The following is a 16,685-nucleotide window of genomic DNA, read 5'->3' as shown; positions in this document are numbered from 1 at the left end:
GACTGCCTTTTAAAATGCTGTCACAGCTGTGTGCACACGCTGATTAGCTGTGACTGCACTGCTAGTGCCGAGATTGATGGTGATAAATTTGGGATAACAATGCTGGGAACGTTGTCATTTGTTTGTATCGTGCTTTCTCTTTTTTAAAGATCTCTCAATCAGTGGCCCAGTGGTTATTGAGAACTTGGTATTCACTCATTCATTCACTCATTCATTCATTTCCCAAAATACATTTGAAAGAGTCAGTTCACACTCGTCTCACTCTGAGTCATTTATTCATCCACAAACATCCTTGTAGCTCCTGCTACATGCCAGTGATGAGCAAGTGCAACTAGTTCTGTCTTGCTGGAACTTTAAATCCTAATGTCAGGAGGTTCAACATCTTCAGATGTTGGTAAGAGGGTGAAGTCAATAAAGTGATGTGATAAAGGCAGAGAGGGGGGCGCGGGTGCTACATTCGGTGGGGTGGCTATGAAACACCTCTCCGATGAGATGACATTTGAAAGGGGACCTGGATAACCACAGGTGGCTATAACGGGAAGATACAGGACAGGATTTGCCACGCACAGCAAGTGCAAAGGCCCTGGGGTTTCTATGTATTTGCATTGAGCTACGTAGTGATGACTTACTATTTGTCAAGCCCAGGGCTGGGCACCGAAGATTCCAAAGTAAGATAGCATGCTTATCCTCAAGGAGCTCGCAGTACAGAGAGCATCAGGAGACACGCAGACAGTGTGTTTCAGTGTGGTGTGGTGAGGCCAGGGATGCCGACTCATGAAGGAATACAGCCTTTTCAGCCGGTGGGTGTGAAAGGAGGAGGGATGCTGTTTTCCATGCAAAGAATGGAGCCAAGACTCCAGACCCCGTTGTCTCTGGAGGATTCTGACTTTCCTCTTTGTTTGTTTACAGGACAAATGACCAACTGGTGGCATTTCTCTCCCGATACCGAGATATGAATTTCTTGAAGTCACACGGCCGGGACAATGCAAGGTAGCATGTCTTCCCCCGTCTTTGTACAAAAATGGAAATGAAAATCTGAGTGATCATTTTGGGGCTTCCTTCTACCCGGTTTGGTGCAGCCAGAAGGAGGTTGAGGGTGGGAGGGAGGCGGCCACGGTGGGATCCAAAGTGGTCCCTCTGATGTCAGTGAGGGGCAGAGATCATAATCAGTGGTTCTCCTCGCGTCATTGCCCTTTACACCTTTCGTCAAGCACTTTTGTGCGTCCAGTGTCCCATTGTGGCAACTTCGAGGTAAACAGGGGAGCCTTGTCAATTCCCACTTTATTGGTGGGAAGACGGAGACGCGTCGCTTGTGATGTCCCCAACCATTTGGTCAGCCAGTCATTCAACAAATATCTGCCTAATGCCACGCGTGTGCCAGGCAGCCTTCTAGCAGTGAACAAGACCAAATCCTCGCACTTTGGGAATTTACTCTCTAGTGGAAAAGCGTCTCGTGCCAGCAAGGAGTTGAACTCCAGTATCCTGACTCCAGCCCTGTGCCCTCACCATTGCCTCACTTTGCTGCCCGGGACTTTGGCAGGAATTTGAGGCACCCAACGCCCAATTGGACCCATTGCGCCTCCCTCATTAAAATGAACAGTGCCAAATAGCATCACTACCATCCAGCTTTGAACTGGGTCCAAATCTCCATGGCCAGAGATCAGCCTGAAGGGATACAGTCTTGAGCGCCCCCTGTAGGAGAGAATCGCATGATCAGCAACACCATCCAGAGGTAAAATACCATTAACATCCAGCCCCGGAGCACTCTAGCATCTCAGAGCCTTTCTCTAGAGTTGACCTCCGGAGACAACCTGGCAGCTCATAGGGTGATGTTAGCTCGTTAACCTGTTTTGTTTGGCCCTTGTGTTGGTTTGTTTTGTTGTGTTTACTTCAGGAGTTCCATTTGAAAATTAATAGCCCCATTTAAAAAGGGATTTTCCCATGAAAATCCAGATTTCCAGTTCATCTTAAAAGATAAGAAGGTTTTCCAAGTCTCGGACGTTCTCACCTGTCCCCCTTCCCTACCTGGCCCCGTTGGCGTTTCAGTTTGCGATCTCTGCTTTCGGTGTTCTCGCCACTGCTGGTGCAGGTGTGGCTGTGGCTGGCTCTGTGACTTAGTTCACCCCGTTATCCACAGCAGGGAGGGACAAAAGAAGCAGCGGACTCCGTTTCCTGAGCTTTGGAGTCGTCACCCCAGAGTCCTTGTGGTGTATCGATTTCCTGCTGTTTAACTTTGATTTCATCCAGCTGTCTATTTATAGATTGTTCCTGTCCTACTGACAACCTGCATTCTTTACTTGCCCTGGCTGGGGGCTCAGTTGGAGATTTGAGGCCACTCTGTAAAGCAGCACAGATGAGTATAGCATGTCCGGTAACTAAGGTGGGGAGGCCTGGCAGAGGAGGAATTATAGCCTCTGTGTGTTGTGTCCCTGCTAAGTGTCCATTGCGCTGCTGGACCCCTTTCATGCAGGATCCAGTTGCATTCTTACAATCACTCAGTGCAAAAACAAGAATCAGTAGCCCCATTTGTCAGGAAAAAAAGGGATTTTCCCATGGTCACACAGCTGGAAAGTGCTAGAATTTGAACCCAGGTCTCTGGCCCCAAAGCCCATGGGAATGAGGTAGAGCTGAACAAGATTCCTTGGAGGTGGTTAAAACTAGGCCACGTTTTCATGTCCCCACCTTCGGTAGAGATTGAAGACCTTTTTTCCCCTCGAGGTAACCTTGTCATACATGTTTTGGGCAAATAAAGTCACACATTGAGAATGGAGCTTATTGTAAATTGATAGACATGTCTGAATTACATCTACCCTACTATTCTTGTTTCAGCCTAGTCAGTATTTATTCTCTGATTACTGTTTCCAGCCACTATACTAGGAACTGGGTACCAGACAGAGGTTAACATCATGGGCTTTGAGATTACATCTCTAGGGTTAGAGTCTGCTCCACCGTGTCCTAGCTGTGTTACATTGGACAGGTGGCTTGACTTCTCTGAGCCTTTTCCTTTACCTGTACAATGGAAATATTAATAGGCCTACACTCATGGGATTGTTGGGAAGATTAAATGAAATGCTGCATAAAAACATTTGACATAGTGTAAATGCCCTATGATGATGGTGGTGGTGATGATAATGATGGCAGTGCCATGATAAGTATTGGGCTAAAATGTTGCTGTTGGGAGAAAGAAACAGATGGTGTATGTGCCAGATCAGGGGTGGGCAAACTTTTTGACTCGAGGGCCACAATGGGTTCTTAAACTGGACTGGAGGGCCGGAACAAAAGCATGGATGGAGTGTTTGTGTGAACTAATACAAATTCAAAGTAAACATCATTACATAAAAGGGTACGGTCTTTTTTTTTTTAGTTTTATTCATTTCAAACGGGCCAGATCCGGCCCGCGGGCCGTAGTTTGCCCACGGCTGGGCCAGAGTCATGCCTCTGGGTGTGTGAGTATATCCTGTCTAACTGATGTGCATCAACACTTGACAGGTGGTACCCAAATAGCATGGGACAGGACAAAGTCTGAGGCTAAAAAGATGTTGCTTGCACCTCCTTCTAAAACCCTAAAACCCAAGGACAGAATAGCTCACACATTCCAACACCCCCCATGAGGCCTCAGCTTGGATCGTCTCAGTTGATGAATCAAGTCAGTAATTTCGTGTTAATTTAATAGTAACATGAACCAACATGTCATCGTCTGCCACTCTCTCCTTCGTTAGCTGCGGTCTCACCTACAATACGAACAAGCTCAGCCAATGCCCGTCTCCCGCCTCCTCTGTCCCACGTGTGCAGAGCTCAGCTCCGGGCCCTGTGCTGGTCCTGTGTCGGGAAGGACGCTGTGGGTGGGAAATGACAGACACTCAGCTCCAAGTGGCTTAAGGAGGAAAGAAAGTCATTGTACAATGCAACTACAGCATCAGTGTCTGACTTCAGAGATGGCTACTCCAGCGGTCCAACTGCTATCGCCAAGCCCTGGCTCTTAGTGCTTTTAGTTTTTTGGTAGTTTAATTCTTTTTTATTATTTCCGGAGAGGGTTAAAGTAAAATAAACGCATCCCATCAAATCACCAAGTAGTTCACTGGCAGGAGCCTATTTTTTAAGTTAGGCTATAGCATCATCGTAGTTCCAGGTGTACAGCATAACGATTTGATATGTGTATATATTGCAAACTGTCTTGTTAACATTCATCACTACATGTAGTTACAGATGTTTTTCTTGCCATGAGAACTTTTAAGATCTACTCTCTTAGCGACTTTCAAATACACACTGCAGCATTATTGACTGTAGTCACCACGCTGTCCATGACAGCCCAGGTCTTATTTGTTTTATAACTGGGTGTTTGTACCTTGTGACCCCCCCCACACACACACACCTTTTCCCATTAACTTAACTTTCATTAGTTCTGTTGTCCTTTGTGTTGGTTTTAATGTTGCGGCTCCAGCTGGTGACTCTTCCCAGCTTATTTAGTGTCATTTCACAGATAAGGAAACTGACTCAGAGAGATGAAGGGAGTTGCTTAAGCTCGCACGGTGAGGCCGGGGCCCAGACGCAGGGGACTGTGTCCCAGAGCTGGGCATCCCTGCATGGGGACGCCTCTCTGTGCTCCGGTCCTGCTTGCCTCCCACATGGGCTGGCTTTGAGGCAGCCACTCAGCCTCTCTTTGGAAAACAAAGGGGATGAACAAGATGGTCCCCTAAGTCCCTTCCCATTCCGATGCTTCTGGACCAGCTCTTGTAAAAGACATTGTGACAGAGCAGAGAGCTTAAAAGACAAAGAGATGGGGAAGGACGAAAAGCAAACAGTGAGACAAACAGAACAGGCCACATGGTGCTTCCGTTTTTAACTCCATGTGGTTCCTAATAGCAGTGTTGACCTTCTGTCCCCATCGCCAGCCCTTAGCAGCCAATTTGGACTTCCAGCTCCCGCTGCGAAGAGATGGCATAAAGGCAAACTAGTATTTTAATAGCTGCCAAATTGGTCCTGACTGTTCCTGTAATTAAATGAAGGGGAGTGTTGTGTTCCCTGTTCCTCCTTGCTTTCCTCCAAAAATAAAGTAACTGGATGTATTGAAAGACACATAGCACAATTACCGTTTTCCCAGATAGCTTGGGCAGGACTAGCAGAAGCAGGTGCCCCAAAGTCTACTCGCAGCCTGAGTTAGCGGGTCTTTGCAGACACCCCCAGGAGCTCCTGGCTTTGGCTTAGGGATCATCAGGGAAGTTTCCCACATCTTGGCAACCTGACCAAGTCCCAGTGTGTGGGGACAAGTCCCTTATAGGGAGAGGAGAGGAAAAAGCACTTCCCTCTGCCAGAATAGCGTTTCCTCGGGGACTTCTCCTGTCTTGGTTGATCTAAGTTCTCTGCCTAATTCAAGGTCACGAAGGCCCAGTGCTCAGTTCTGGGATACAGTGTGATGTAGTTTTAAGAGAGTGAGCACTGGGCTACAGCCAGCTCTACCAGGTGACAGCCGTGGAACTTCGACAAATGACCTTGACTCCCCATGCCTTCGTTTCCTCGTCTTTATAAAGTTTGGGCAGTGATGTCGGAATTGAGGAGGGCCGGGTTTCCTCAGTGACCATGGGAAGGCCCTGGGCTTTCAAGTAGTATGCTATCTCCCTCCAGCCTCACTCTGCAGGTGTTACCCCATTGGAGAGGTGAGTACAGCTGAGGCGTGGAGAGCTGCTTGACCGTGCTCAAGGCCCCACAGCTAGTGAAGGGCACAGCTGGGATTAGAAGCAGTTTAGCCTCACTTTTAAAGCCTGAGTTCTTTCGTCACCCTAGGATCTGAGAGACCCCTGTTTAAGTTTTTGGGGTGCACAGGTGAAAGAGCAATATTCTGATGACTTTAAGCAGAATCATTTTTTAAATGATTAGGGGAGGGAAATCAGGTCCTTCCCCTACCTTCCAGAGTCAGCCTATCCCAGAGTGTGTTCAGGATCCACCAGTGATGTGTGGCGTTATTCTGGGTAGTTCCTATATGGGCATACTGGGAAAGTTGGGTATTGATCCAATCTGCATCAGTGAAAATGTATATAGTTTGCCAGTCTAGCCCATGACTCCATGGGTATCCTGCTTAGAATAAGACGAAGTTCAAAAAAAAGTTGAAGCTACTTAATGTCATTTTCAATAAAAATATTAAGGGAGTTCTCCTTTGGTTACTACCTGAAGCACATAGCAGGGCAGTTAAGAACCCAGGCTCTGGGACCAGACTCCGTAGGACTTACGTGCTAACTGCTCACTAGGTGTGTGACCTTGGGTAAGTTACATCAGCCACCTGTGTGTCAGTTGTCTCCTCCGTTAAATGGAAATGACGACAAAGCCAACCACATAGAGTTATTGCAAGAATTAAATGAATGAGCCTGGCCAGCGTCGCTCAGTGGTTGAGCATTGACCTATGAAACCGGAGGTCACGGTTTGATTCCCTGTCAGGGCATGTGCCCTAGTTGCAGGTTCAATCTCCAGTGGGGTGTGTGCAGGAGGCAGCTTATCAGGGATTCTCTTTCATCATTGATATTTCTATCTCTCTCCCCCTCTCCCTTCCTCTCTGAAATAAATATTTTTTTAAAAAAAATTAAATGAATGAATATAAGCTATTGGAACATATAGTTTGCCTATTAAGTTGATGGTGGTGGTAGTGCTGATGGTGATGGTAATGGAGAAAAATCTTGAAGATGGTATACAAGTTATTAACATTTTAGAAACACTTCCTACACTTCCTAGGGAAACAACTAGCGTTTCAAATGTAAGAAGGCTAGACTGGAAAGAAGCTAGGACAGGTCCCAGCCCCCAGGATTGGCAGCGCCTTCCCTCTGACACTGAACTAATCTTCAGACCCAAACCTCCGTTGATGTGTAAAGAGGCAACTATTTAGCCAAAAGTTGGCAAATCCTTCGAGAGCCGGGCCAGGAACCTCCTCCAAGCAAACCTGCTTTCAGGAGGACTTTGGTGCCAAGTTGCTCATCAGCCGAAGAGCTCTCTCCCAGCTGTCTTGTGGCACCGTGATTGATGTGGGAGGATAATCAGTATCTCGTCTCCAGTGGGGAAAGCACATTGCCTTTCACTTTAGCTTTTCTTAAACCCGACCAGCGAGTTTATCGCTGTTTGCATGTGCATTTTATTTCATTCCGTTATGGCAACCGTGTCAAAATACTGCTTAGCATCGCCCAGGCACCCATACCGCTGTGCACATATACCTGCCCCGGCCTCCGCTTGGGTTTTGAGGTCAACTTTGGAGCTTTTCTTTTTTCCAAACAATGCATGTCGAGTAGGAAAAAAGACCAGAAAGAAAATATTTCACAGCATCATCTCTGAGAGGCAGAGTATAGTTTTTATTTTATTTTTTGTTTCTTTTTATGTTCCAAGCTTCTACGAAATCTATGCGTTACTTCTACAGTCAGAATAAAAGGCAGCAAACATTGTTTTTAAAAATGTGTGAAATGTGGAAAACCAATCCGCGTTCAATGGACCTTTAGACTCTTGGGGGTGCAAGTTGCTTTGGGCCCTGAGTGTGGTGAAGAGCATGGGCCCAGAGCTGGGAGACTGTAGGTTCCAGAATTTGGGCTTCTGACTCTGTTTTCCTTCCATCCTTGACTGTCAAACCTGTCAGCTTTCTTAGCACAAAGCCCATAACAATAGGAACACATAGACAATGTACTGTGTGCCAGGACCTATCTGAAATGCCTTACAGATATCAATTCTTTCAATTCCCACAACAACCCCGTGATGGAAGACATTATCATGCCCATTTTCCAGATGAGGACACTGAGGCTAGAGAGATTAAACGATGCATAGCTCCTAAGTGCAAAACAGACTAGAGCCCTGGCAGTCTGGCTTCAGTCTGCACTCCTGGCCACGGCGCTACACCGATCCCCTAAGTATGTTCCTTGCAGCGTTTCCTACCTTGTCCAGGCCTCATGTACATACGGATGATACGTTCCTTCCACCAGTCGGGTCAGAGTCTGCCTGTCCTGTGGCTGGTCCACTCCCTGTAGCTCTGACTCCGGCTACCTTAGCCTCTTTCCACTCGTGGGGGTTCTTGCACATGTTATTTCTTATAGAGCTTACACAATTCTTCCCCACAACACTTCAGACAGCCGAGTCCTTCTCATGCTTCTCACCCAGCTTAACCGTGACCTCCTCAGTGAAGCTTCCCCAGCCGTCATCACTAGCTAAGCCCCCTCTCTATTTTCTGTCATCGCACTCTGAGTTTCTCTGTAGAGCACTTACCACAAACATCTAATTACATATTAATGTGTTTTGGAGCTTCCCGTGTCTACTTGTTTATTGATTAGAGCGGTATTATAACCTTGTGGCTAAGGGTGTGGAATCCAGAGCCCGACTGCTGAGGTTTGAATCCCACCCTTGCCACTAACCAGCTGGGTGGCCTTGGAAAAATTACTTACTCGCTCTGTGCCTTGATTCCTTCATTTGTAAAATGAACCCTCATTTGTAAAAAGAAGGATCATGGTGAATACTAAATGAGAGAATACATGTTAAGCATGAGGAGCAGGGCCTAGAAAATAGCACATGCTCAATGAATGGGAGATGGTATTATTTCATTCTTTTATCTCTATCTCTACAAGAGAGAGAAGGGCAGGGGTGATGTCCATCTTATTTACGAGTAGGTTCTCAGCACGTAGACCTGGCGTATTGAAGGGGCTCTCTGGAGCTGCTGAATGAGGGACTGACCCAAGCCCCCTTCATCTGCCAGGCAGCTGAGGTCAGGAAGGGTCGCAGCCTACCCTAGGCCTGAGACAAATGGCCAGCAGGGCCCCAGTGGAGCTGCCAAACTAGGAACCCAGTGAGCCAAGCCCTCACTGACTCATGGCATGGAAAGATGGGAGGGTTTTGTATTCATGGTGCTCGGACAGAATTAGGATACCCATGATACTTGCCACCTCTGCCACCACAACCATGGGCATTGCTTAACTAACATAATAGCAGGAGATGGGGTTTATTGTGTGGTGGGGGGCTTTGGGCTTCTGTCCTTGGTGCTGAAATATCCTGCTTTTTCCTTTTATACAGGGTTTCTCCTTAGTTACGCGGGGGCCCTACATGTAACTCTACCAATTCGCAGGAGAGATAGAATTTTAAATTTTCTAGCTTGATAAAAGGAAAATTGTTAAGCGTCTTGGTGAGCATTTATGGAGCACTTTCTATGTGGTGAGCACTTTGCGAAGCCCTCTCCTTCTATCATCTCATTTAAACCTTCACACCAACTCTGTAAGGGCAGCTATTCTTATGATCACCGTCTTCCACATGAGAAACTGAGCCGTCTCATGTTCAGGTCGCCCAAGGTTAGTGCAGATGCCGGACTTGAATGAAATAGTCTGGCTCCAGTGGCCGGAGCTTGGCCCCCGCATTATCATGTGGCTGTCATGAGGGAGCCCATTCACATGGCTGGCTGACTTCAGACATTGTGGCTTTCATGCTTTTGTCCCATGGCTTTATTTTTTAACTAAAATGCTTAGGTTGTACTTATGCTAAAGGAGTAATCTGGGTTCAGTGACAGATCACTGGGCAGGAAAAGTGGAGGAGGGGAGATTTTGTTCCCTAGGCTGTGTGACTTTGGATGACTTTGGCTCATCCGTCCCTCTGGGTCTCAGTGTGTCTGTGTCTGTGTGTTTAATCTGTAGAATTAGTTATATTAGCTGATTGCTAAGATCCCTTCGTGCTCAAACACGCTGTAAAATCCGAGGGGCAGAGTTCCTCCTTTGAGAACTCATTACAGGACGAGACAGTTCTGGAATAATTTCATACTCAATGACGATGCTGAGATTGCAGCAAGAGAATTAACTGAATTGAGGGGCTTCTTCATTGCCTGCCTTTTCAGAGATCATTCCCAAAGGCTACAGATGCTTTCTTAACTGAATTCTTCTCCTAGGGGCGAGAATCAGGGCCCCTCCTCACCTCCCATCTGGTTTCCTTGATGCTCAGCCAAGTAGACTGGGTACCTGTGACATCCCAGTAAAACCCTATTTAGCTGTGACTGTAGTTTTCTGTAGTTCCACCTATTGACCCAGTTGCCCCAGGTAACCAAGTCAATGGGAAATGAAACTGTAGGGAGGAGAGAGTCATTAGTCACCTTCAGTGTCTTGGGCCCATTGCTGCAAATCAATCTGCCCTCCTTGAGAACCATGCTTACTGGTGAGCCTGCATCTAGGAAAAGACACATCCAGGAGTTTACTGACTTGCCTTGATTTCCAGCCTTGACCTTTCCAAGCTGTGGTTAATGCGCAGGGCAGGAAACACAGCAAGTCACGTCCTAAGCAGCTGATTCCTTTCACCTGCTAGATACCCAGACCCTGGGTCTCTGCCACCTTCTCCCAGCCCAGACCCAGGTTCCAGTTGCGCCTCTCAACCCAGGAACTTTTTCTGAAACCTTGGGAACAGTTGTCTCTATTTTTACTCATAATTAACCAAAGCATGTGTTTGCAGCTTATCAGTTTGGGAATGCAGTAAATACAGCAGCCAATCTCCCAACCCCATGAATATTTCATTTTGGAGATTACTGCATAAATATTGTATTTGGATATTATGGTCTGGGACATCACATTAAAATTGCAAGGCGATGCTATCATCCCATATAATGGAACATAAAATTAAAACGCTGGTCCATAGAAAGAAAAATTTTGTAAGTCCTCGCACCTGGATACCTTTTATTTCTCTCTCTGGGTTAGTCTTGGTTACCATGTAAGTTTTGATATAAATTATATAAAATTTAAAGTGTTATGCATGGTTAAATGCACCAACTGTATATTATTGTATAAGTTAGCATCAACCAGAGTTGAGATAGGATTTTATTTTCCTAACCTCAGGGCCCCTTTTAATGAACTGGTTAAATCCAAGTTTGGTGTGATATGGCGAGTATAATGAAAAACCTTCACCAGGTCACATCCCCCAAAGAGATACCTAATCCTTCGTCCATGTGAGGCCAAACTTGGATTTGGCACGTGGAAAGATGTGTTAGAGAAAGAACAAGACCAGAGATGCTGGATACCTGGGCCTTCTGGTTGGCTGCTGTCCTTCATGTGTCTCTGTGTGTCCTCAGAAAGCTGGCAACTTTCCCTGGGCTCCCATTTAATGTGGCCTCCCTCCCACTTCTTTTTGTGTTACCTCCACTGTCAGGCAGCCTCTATACTCATGGTGATAAGAGGCTGCCAGCCAGCTCTAGGCTTGCATTCTCTCAGCTAAGAATCCCATAGAAGGCTCTTCCATCCTGGTAAATTCAGCAAAAACTCCAGGACCCAATCTCAAAACCAGCTTGAATCTCTCACCCATTCCTGAACCAATATGGCAGCCAAGCAGATGGAACTGACCAGCCTGGATTATGTTCAACCCCTGCTGTTAGGGTTAGGTGCAAACCCAAGTTGAAGATTAGGGACTGTCCAAAGTGCAGTGGAGATGTGGTTCCCAGAAAACTGAGGAGCGGATGCTGGATAGACAGAAACAAGGAATGCAGCACCAGTATGTGCTACAGTGTGAATGAACCTCGAAAACATTATGGTAAGTGGAAGAAGCCAAACAAGAAGACCAACAGCCCTGGCTGGTGTGGCTCAGTTGGTTGGGCATCCTCCCATGCACCTAAAGGTCACCGGTTTGATTCCCGGTCAGGGCACATGCCCAAGTTGTGGGTTTGGTCCCTGGTAGGAGTGTGTGTGGGAGGCAACCAATTGATGTTTCTCTCTCTCTCCCTTTCCCTTCCTCTCGCTCTAAGATCAATAAAAGCATATTTATTAAAAAGACCAACATATTATAGGATTCCTTCTATATGAAATACCCAAAATGGGTAATTCGTAGAGACAGAAGACAGTTTGGTGGTTGCCAAGGGCTAAGGGGTACGGGGCATGGGGTCTGCTTATGGGCATAGGGTCTCCTTTGGAGTGATGAAATATTGTGAAACCAGATAGAGGTGATGGTTGCACAACGTTGTGAATGAACTCCATGCCACTGAGCTCTACACTTTAAAGCGGGTGACTTTGTGTTGTAGAACGGGAGGAGCACGGGATCCCTGAGTGGGGAGGCCTCTAGACTAAGCCCCCAACTGGGTAACTAGCCCCTGAGGAGCAGGGATCATCCTTACTCCTCCTTGCCCTGCACAGGGCCAGCACCGTGCCTGGCACATAGTAAGTGTGCAGTTAATGCTCACCGTAAATGCACAGAGATTGGGCCAGAGGCTGGGTTCTTGCTCTGTCCAATGTCCCCACACACCTGTATTACCAGCTCTTGGACCATTGCTTTCTGCATTTACAAAACAGGAAGCGCCAGAGCTGCCAGCCTGCCTTGCTAAATCCCAAATATTTATGTTTTATACTTTCAAGCAGTTTTCCATCTGAGGTTCATAGATGGAGTTCTGAGGGTCCATGACGTTGAATGGGAGGAAAACGTTGTTTATTTTCACTGAAATCTACCTAAATATAGAGACCAAACCACAGTAGTGTGAGCAGTAACTGTTAAGAGTCACATATTTTCACATCACATAGTAGCTGATGAGTCTACATCTAAGTGTCATTTACCCTCACCACTTCCTCACATTTACAATAGTTATTAGATCTGCCACAAGTTCTTGTGTGTCAAGAAAGAAACACACCACATGTAATTATCATAAATTCGCTGTTTTAAGAAATACTTTGTAATCCTGTATTTAATGTGCGAATCAAAAAGCACCAAAATTACTATATCATAAATTTTCTGTTTTTTAAATACTTTGTAATTCTGTGTGTTATGATTTAAGAACATTACTCTAGGACAGTGATGGCGAACCTTTTGAGCTCGGCGTGTCAGCATTTTGAAAAACCCTAACTTAACTCTGGTGCCGTGTCACATATAGAAATTTTTTGATATTTGCAACCATAGTAAAACAAAGATTTATATTTTTGATATTTATTTTATATATTTAAATGCCATTTAACAAAGAAAAATCAACCAAAAAAATGAGTTCGCGTGTCACCTCTGACACCCGTGTCATAGGTTCGCCATCACTGGGCTAGGATGAGTGTCCACAGGCTGTGTTCACTATGTTACCAAGGCACCCATGGCATGAAAAGATGATTTCAGAGTTCTCTAAAGAGGAAGTAGCTGTGCTGGATGATCATTGCTATCTAATTGTGCTCTGCAAGTGCCCTAAACTCTCTGAGTTTCAGTGTCCTCATCTGTAAAATGGGTGTAATAATAGCACCCGCCTCAGAGGGGTAGAGTGGCAAGGGCCAGCGTATACACAGAGCCCTGGCTCGGTGCCTGGCACACAGTCAGTGCTCCATAAGTGCCTTGATCGCTGGGATTGTGCCATCTCATTGGGACACTGGGTGGAGGCACCTTTGGGCTGATCACTTCTTTGTGTCTTTCAGGTTCATCCGGAAACAGGGCCTGGACCGGCTCTTCCTGGAGTGTGACGCCCACATGTGGCGCCTGGGGGACCGGCGGATCCCAGAGGGCATTGCCGTGGATGGCGGCTCCGATTGGTTCCTGCTGAACCGCAAGTTTGTGGACTATGTGACATTCTCCACAGACGATCTGGTGACTAAAATGAAGCAATTCTACTCCTACACCCTGCTTCCTGCCGAGGTGAGTGTCCCAGAAAAAAATCCCCCAGAATGTCCGGGGCTGGCTCTAGCTCTAGCATTTAGAGCAAAGCGGATGCTGAAATTTTGCTGATTTTTTTGGTAAAGCAATGCTGAATCCAATACAGAGCCCTCCAAACAACCAGATGAGGATGGAGAGCGGCATTGACTGCCAGGGACCGAGTTGCAGTGGCAGGGACCCTGGTCCCCTCCCATCTATGGACACAGCACAGTGCTGCCACCAAGCAGTCCACGGTGTCTTCGTGCAAAGTGGAAAAGGCATCCCTTTCTTAAGACACTTGGCTTGCATGGCTCCTAAAATAATCACATACTAATTTTATATAGAACGAGGCACTTACTGCCATTTTCTAGAATGGAGCAGAGTGGAATCCGCACATCTGTGCAGGCCGGCCCTTTTAGGACACACCCACATCAGCGCTGCAGTCACCAGTCCTGTAACGGCTTTCTCAACCAAGAATCCCTCTTCCGATTGTGAATATTGTCCTTTCAATTCCTGACAGACAGGAATCCCTGCACTGACAGCCCTCATGGCCACGTGCCTGGGACTCAGCACTTCCCGTGGCTTTTGGAAGTATTTGAAAAGCTCTGGGGAGTCTGTCACCACTTTTCAGACCCCAGGGTGGGAAGCTGACTTAGTTTGGGCTGCAAAATACGATAGGGTAGGTGGCTTACAGACAACAGAAATGTACTTCTCACCGTTCTGGAGGCGAGGTGGCCCAGGTAGAGTGCCAGTATGATCGGGGGAGGGCCCTCTTCCAGGCCACAAACTGCCTACGGACAGTTCTCACTGTCTTCTCACAGGACCGAAGGGATCATGGATCTTTCTGGGCCCCTTTTTATAAGGGCACTAATCCCCATTCATGAGGGTTTCACCCTCATCTCCTAATCAGCTTCCAAAGGCCCCACCTGGTAACATTATCACATTGGGGGTTACGATTTCCACCTGTGAATGTTGGGGGGGACACAGACACCTTTGAATGTTGGAAGACTTCAGGCTGTTCTGAAATAGCTCTGGCCCCATCTGGAGTGTGGCCACTGATGTGCCAGCAGCCTCTTCATCAGACCCAGGCTAGGAGAGTCCAGGTTAAGCTCCCTGACCTCCAGCTCCTAATTTCCTCCTTCAGAAAACTCCAGAGCTGGTTCTGTTTCTGTGGAGCCCGTGACACCTCCCACGAGTGGCCCACCATTCCTTCCGGCCTGTGCCCCCTCTCGGCACCACTGGGGTTCTGTGTTTCTAGTCCAGACAAGACAGTGCATCTCATCTGATGGTTTCCATGTTTCTCACCAACATCTGGGGCGGTGGCAAGCTCTGGGTAGGGCCGGCTGCCCGCTTCACTCCAGGGAGATGATGGGCTTCTTGTCACCGGGCCAGGTTTTGCTATTCTGCACACATGTTAAGTAATCAGCTTTTAATCCTATTTCAGCAAAACACCACCTTTTCTCTCAATTCCGATAACCTCCTCATCCATTATCTTGAGGAGACTTTCGGTATCATTATGAAAGGACACAGGGCAGCTGGTAATTGGGTGCTTTTCCCCACCGCTTGATGGAGAATATGGGCCTCTGTGGGCTTGGAGACAACTCAAGCTTAAAACCCAGGTTCACGGACATGTCATTTAGCATCACAGGAAGGTCAGCGGGGGCAGAGGGGGAGTGGAGCCTCATTGTGACCACCCGCCCTTTGAGAAGAGACTGTTTGAGGCTTTGTTTCTTTTCATCAAGATGCTGATCCTGGAACTGTCTCTCTGTCCCATCCCTGTCCCAGTACACACAGGCACGTGACACTCCGGGTCCCTGTTAGAGCCCCTCCTCCATTCCAGCATTTCCATCTTACCTTCCCTTCTCTCTCTCTCTCTCTCTCTCTCTCTCTCTCTCTCTCTCTCTCTCTCTCTCTCTCTCTCCTTCCTTCCCTGACTCTCTCTCTCAGTCTTTCAGTCTCTGTCTCTCTGCATCTCTAACCATATCTCTCCTCTCCAGTCTCTCTTTTCACTCTCAACATTGCGTCTTTTGCAGGTTCCTAGGAGAGGTAGGCCAAGAGTCAGGATTTGGGGGAAGCAATGGTGCCTGGTTCAGCACCATGGACAGCAGGCAGCCCCACCCTTCACCTGCCTGCGTTGTAGTCACCTACTCCAGCAGCTAAGTCAGGAGGGCTCCCTGGGGCCTGATGCACCCATGAATCTGACCTCCCTTACCCAGGGGTGAAATTCCAGAGCACTGGTCTTTCTTCTCAAGATATTTCAGAGCTGAATCCCTTTGTTCTCAGTCCTGGCTATTTGCAAAGCTAGAGCCTAAGGGCCCCAGGTTTTCTGAATAATTGTCCCCAGGTTTTCCTCTGGTCCCCTTGTGTTGACGTATCCCGAGGGGCTTTTCCTATCTGCTGAGCAGACAGAAGATGTCCTGGTTGATAAGAGATATCTTGAAATCGGGCTTTAGACTGCTGGGGCAAGGTTATTAGAGGAACACTCAGGACATTAGACTTCTGAGCAGAATTCAGCCAGTCTGGGCGAAACATCCAGTGCACCCTGAGTAGGACCAGACTGGCACTGACCCACTGACAGAAAGAACAGATGAGTCTCCAAGAGAGCCCCTTCGCAGGCAGGGGTCCCAGGGAAGGACCCCACCCGGCCCATTTGAGGGAGGCGGGAAGCGGTCTCAGGCTGGTCCCTCTCTCCTCTGCAGTCCTTCTTCCACACGGTCCTGGAGAACAGCCCCCACTGCGACACCATGGTGGACAACAACCTGCGCATCACCAACTGGAACCGCAAGCTGGGCTGCAAGTGCCAGTACAAGCACATCGTGGACTGGTGCGGCTGCTCCCCCAACGACTTCAAGCCGCAGGACTTCCACCGCTTCCAGGTGAGCCCACGGTGCCCTGCAGCCCCCACACCGTGCCTCCCGGCATCCTCTGCAGGCAACCAGGGCCAGGCCTGTTGATCATCTCACCCCCCAGTTTTCAACCCTGCCTGTTGATAATAATAATGACAACATCAATAGTAGCCAACATTTTCTTAATGACTCCAGACCAGGATAATTCTAACCACTTTGTCTGTCTTGATTCATTAACCCCACAACAACCTTATCAGGTAGATAGATAGATAGATAGAT

The 16,685-nt window shown here is 47.5% G+C and overlaps 1 protein-coding gene across 1 annotated transcript in view; it reads left to right on the top strand.

The window, feature by feature from the left end:
- The window catches only part of XYLT1 (xylosyltransferase 1), a 307,532-nt gene that overhangs the window by 270,307 nt on the left and 20,540 nt on the right, over positions 1 to 16,685 (top strand). The window contains exons 6-8 of the mRNA XM_036308029.1: positions 910 to 990; positions 13,347 to 13,563; positions 16,260 to 16,436. Coding sequence (XP_036163922.1) covers positions 910 to 990; positions 13,347 to 13,563; positions 16,260 to 16,436 — 475 coding nt within the window. The remainder of the gene's footprint in view (positions 1 to 909; positions 991 to 13,346; positions 13,564 to 16,259; positions 16,437 to 16,685) is intronic.

The sequence above is a fragment of the Myotis myotis genome, unplaced genomic scaffold, assembly GCF_014108235.1.
Source record: "Myotis myotis isolate mMyoMyo1 unplaced genomic scaffold, mMyoMyo1.p scaffold_m19_p_5, whole genome shotgun sequence".
In the NCBI taxonomy this organism is placed as follows: domain Eukaryota; kingdom Metazoa; phylum Chordata; class Mammalia; order Chiroptera; family Vespertilionidae; genus Myotis; species Myotis myotis.
This window is presented reverse-complemented; position numbering and strand designations above follow the sequence as displayed.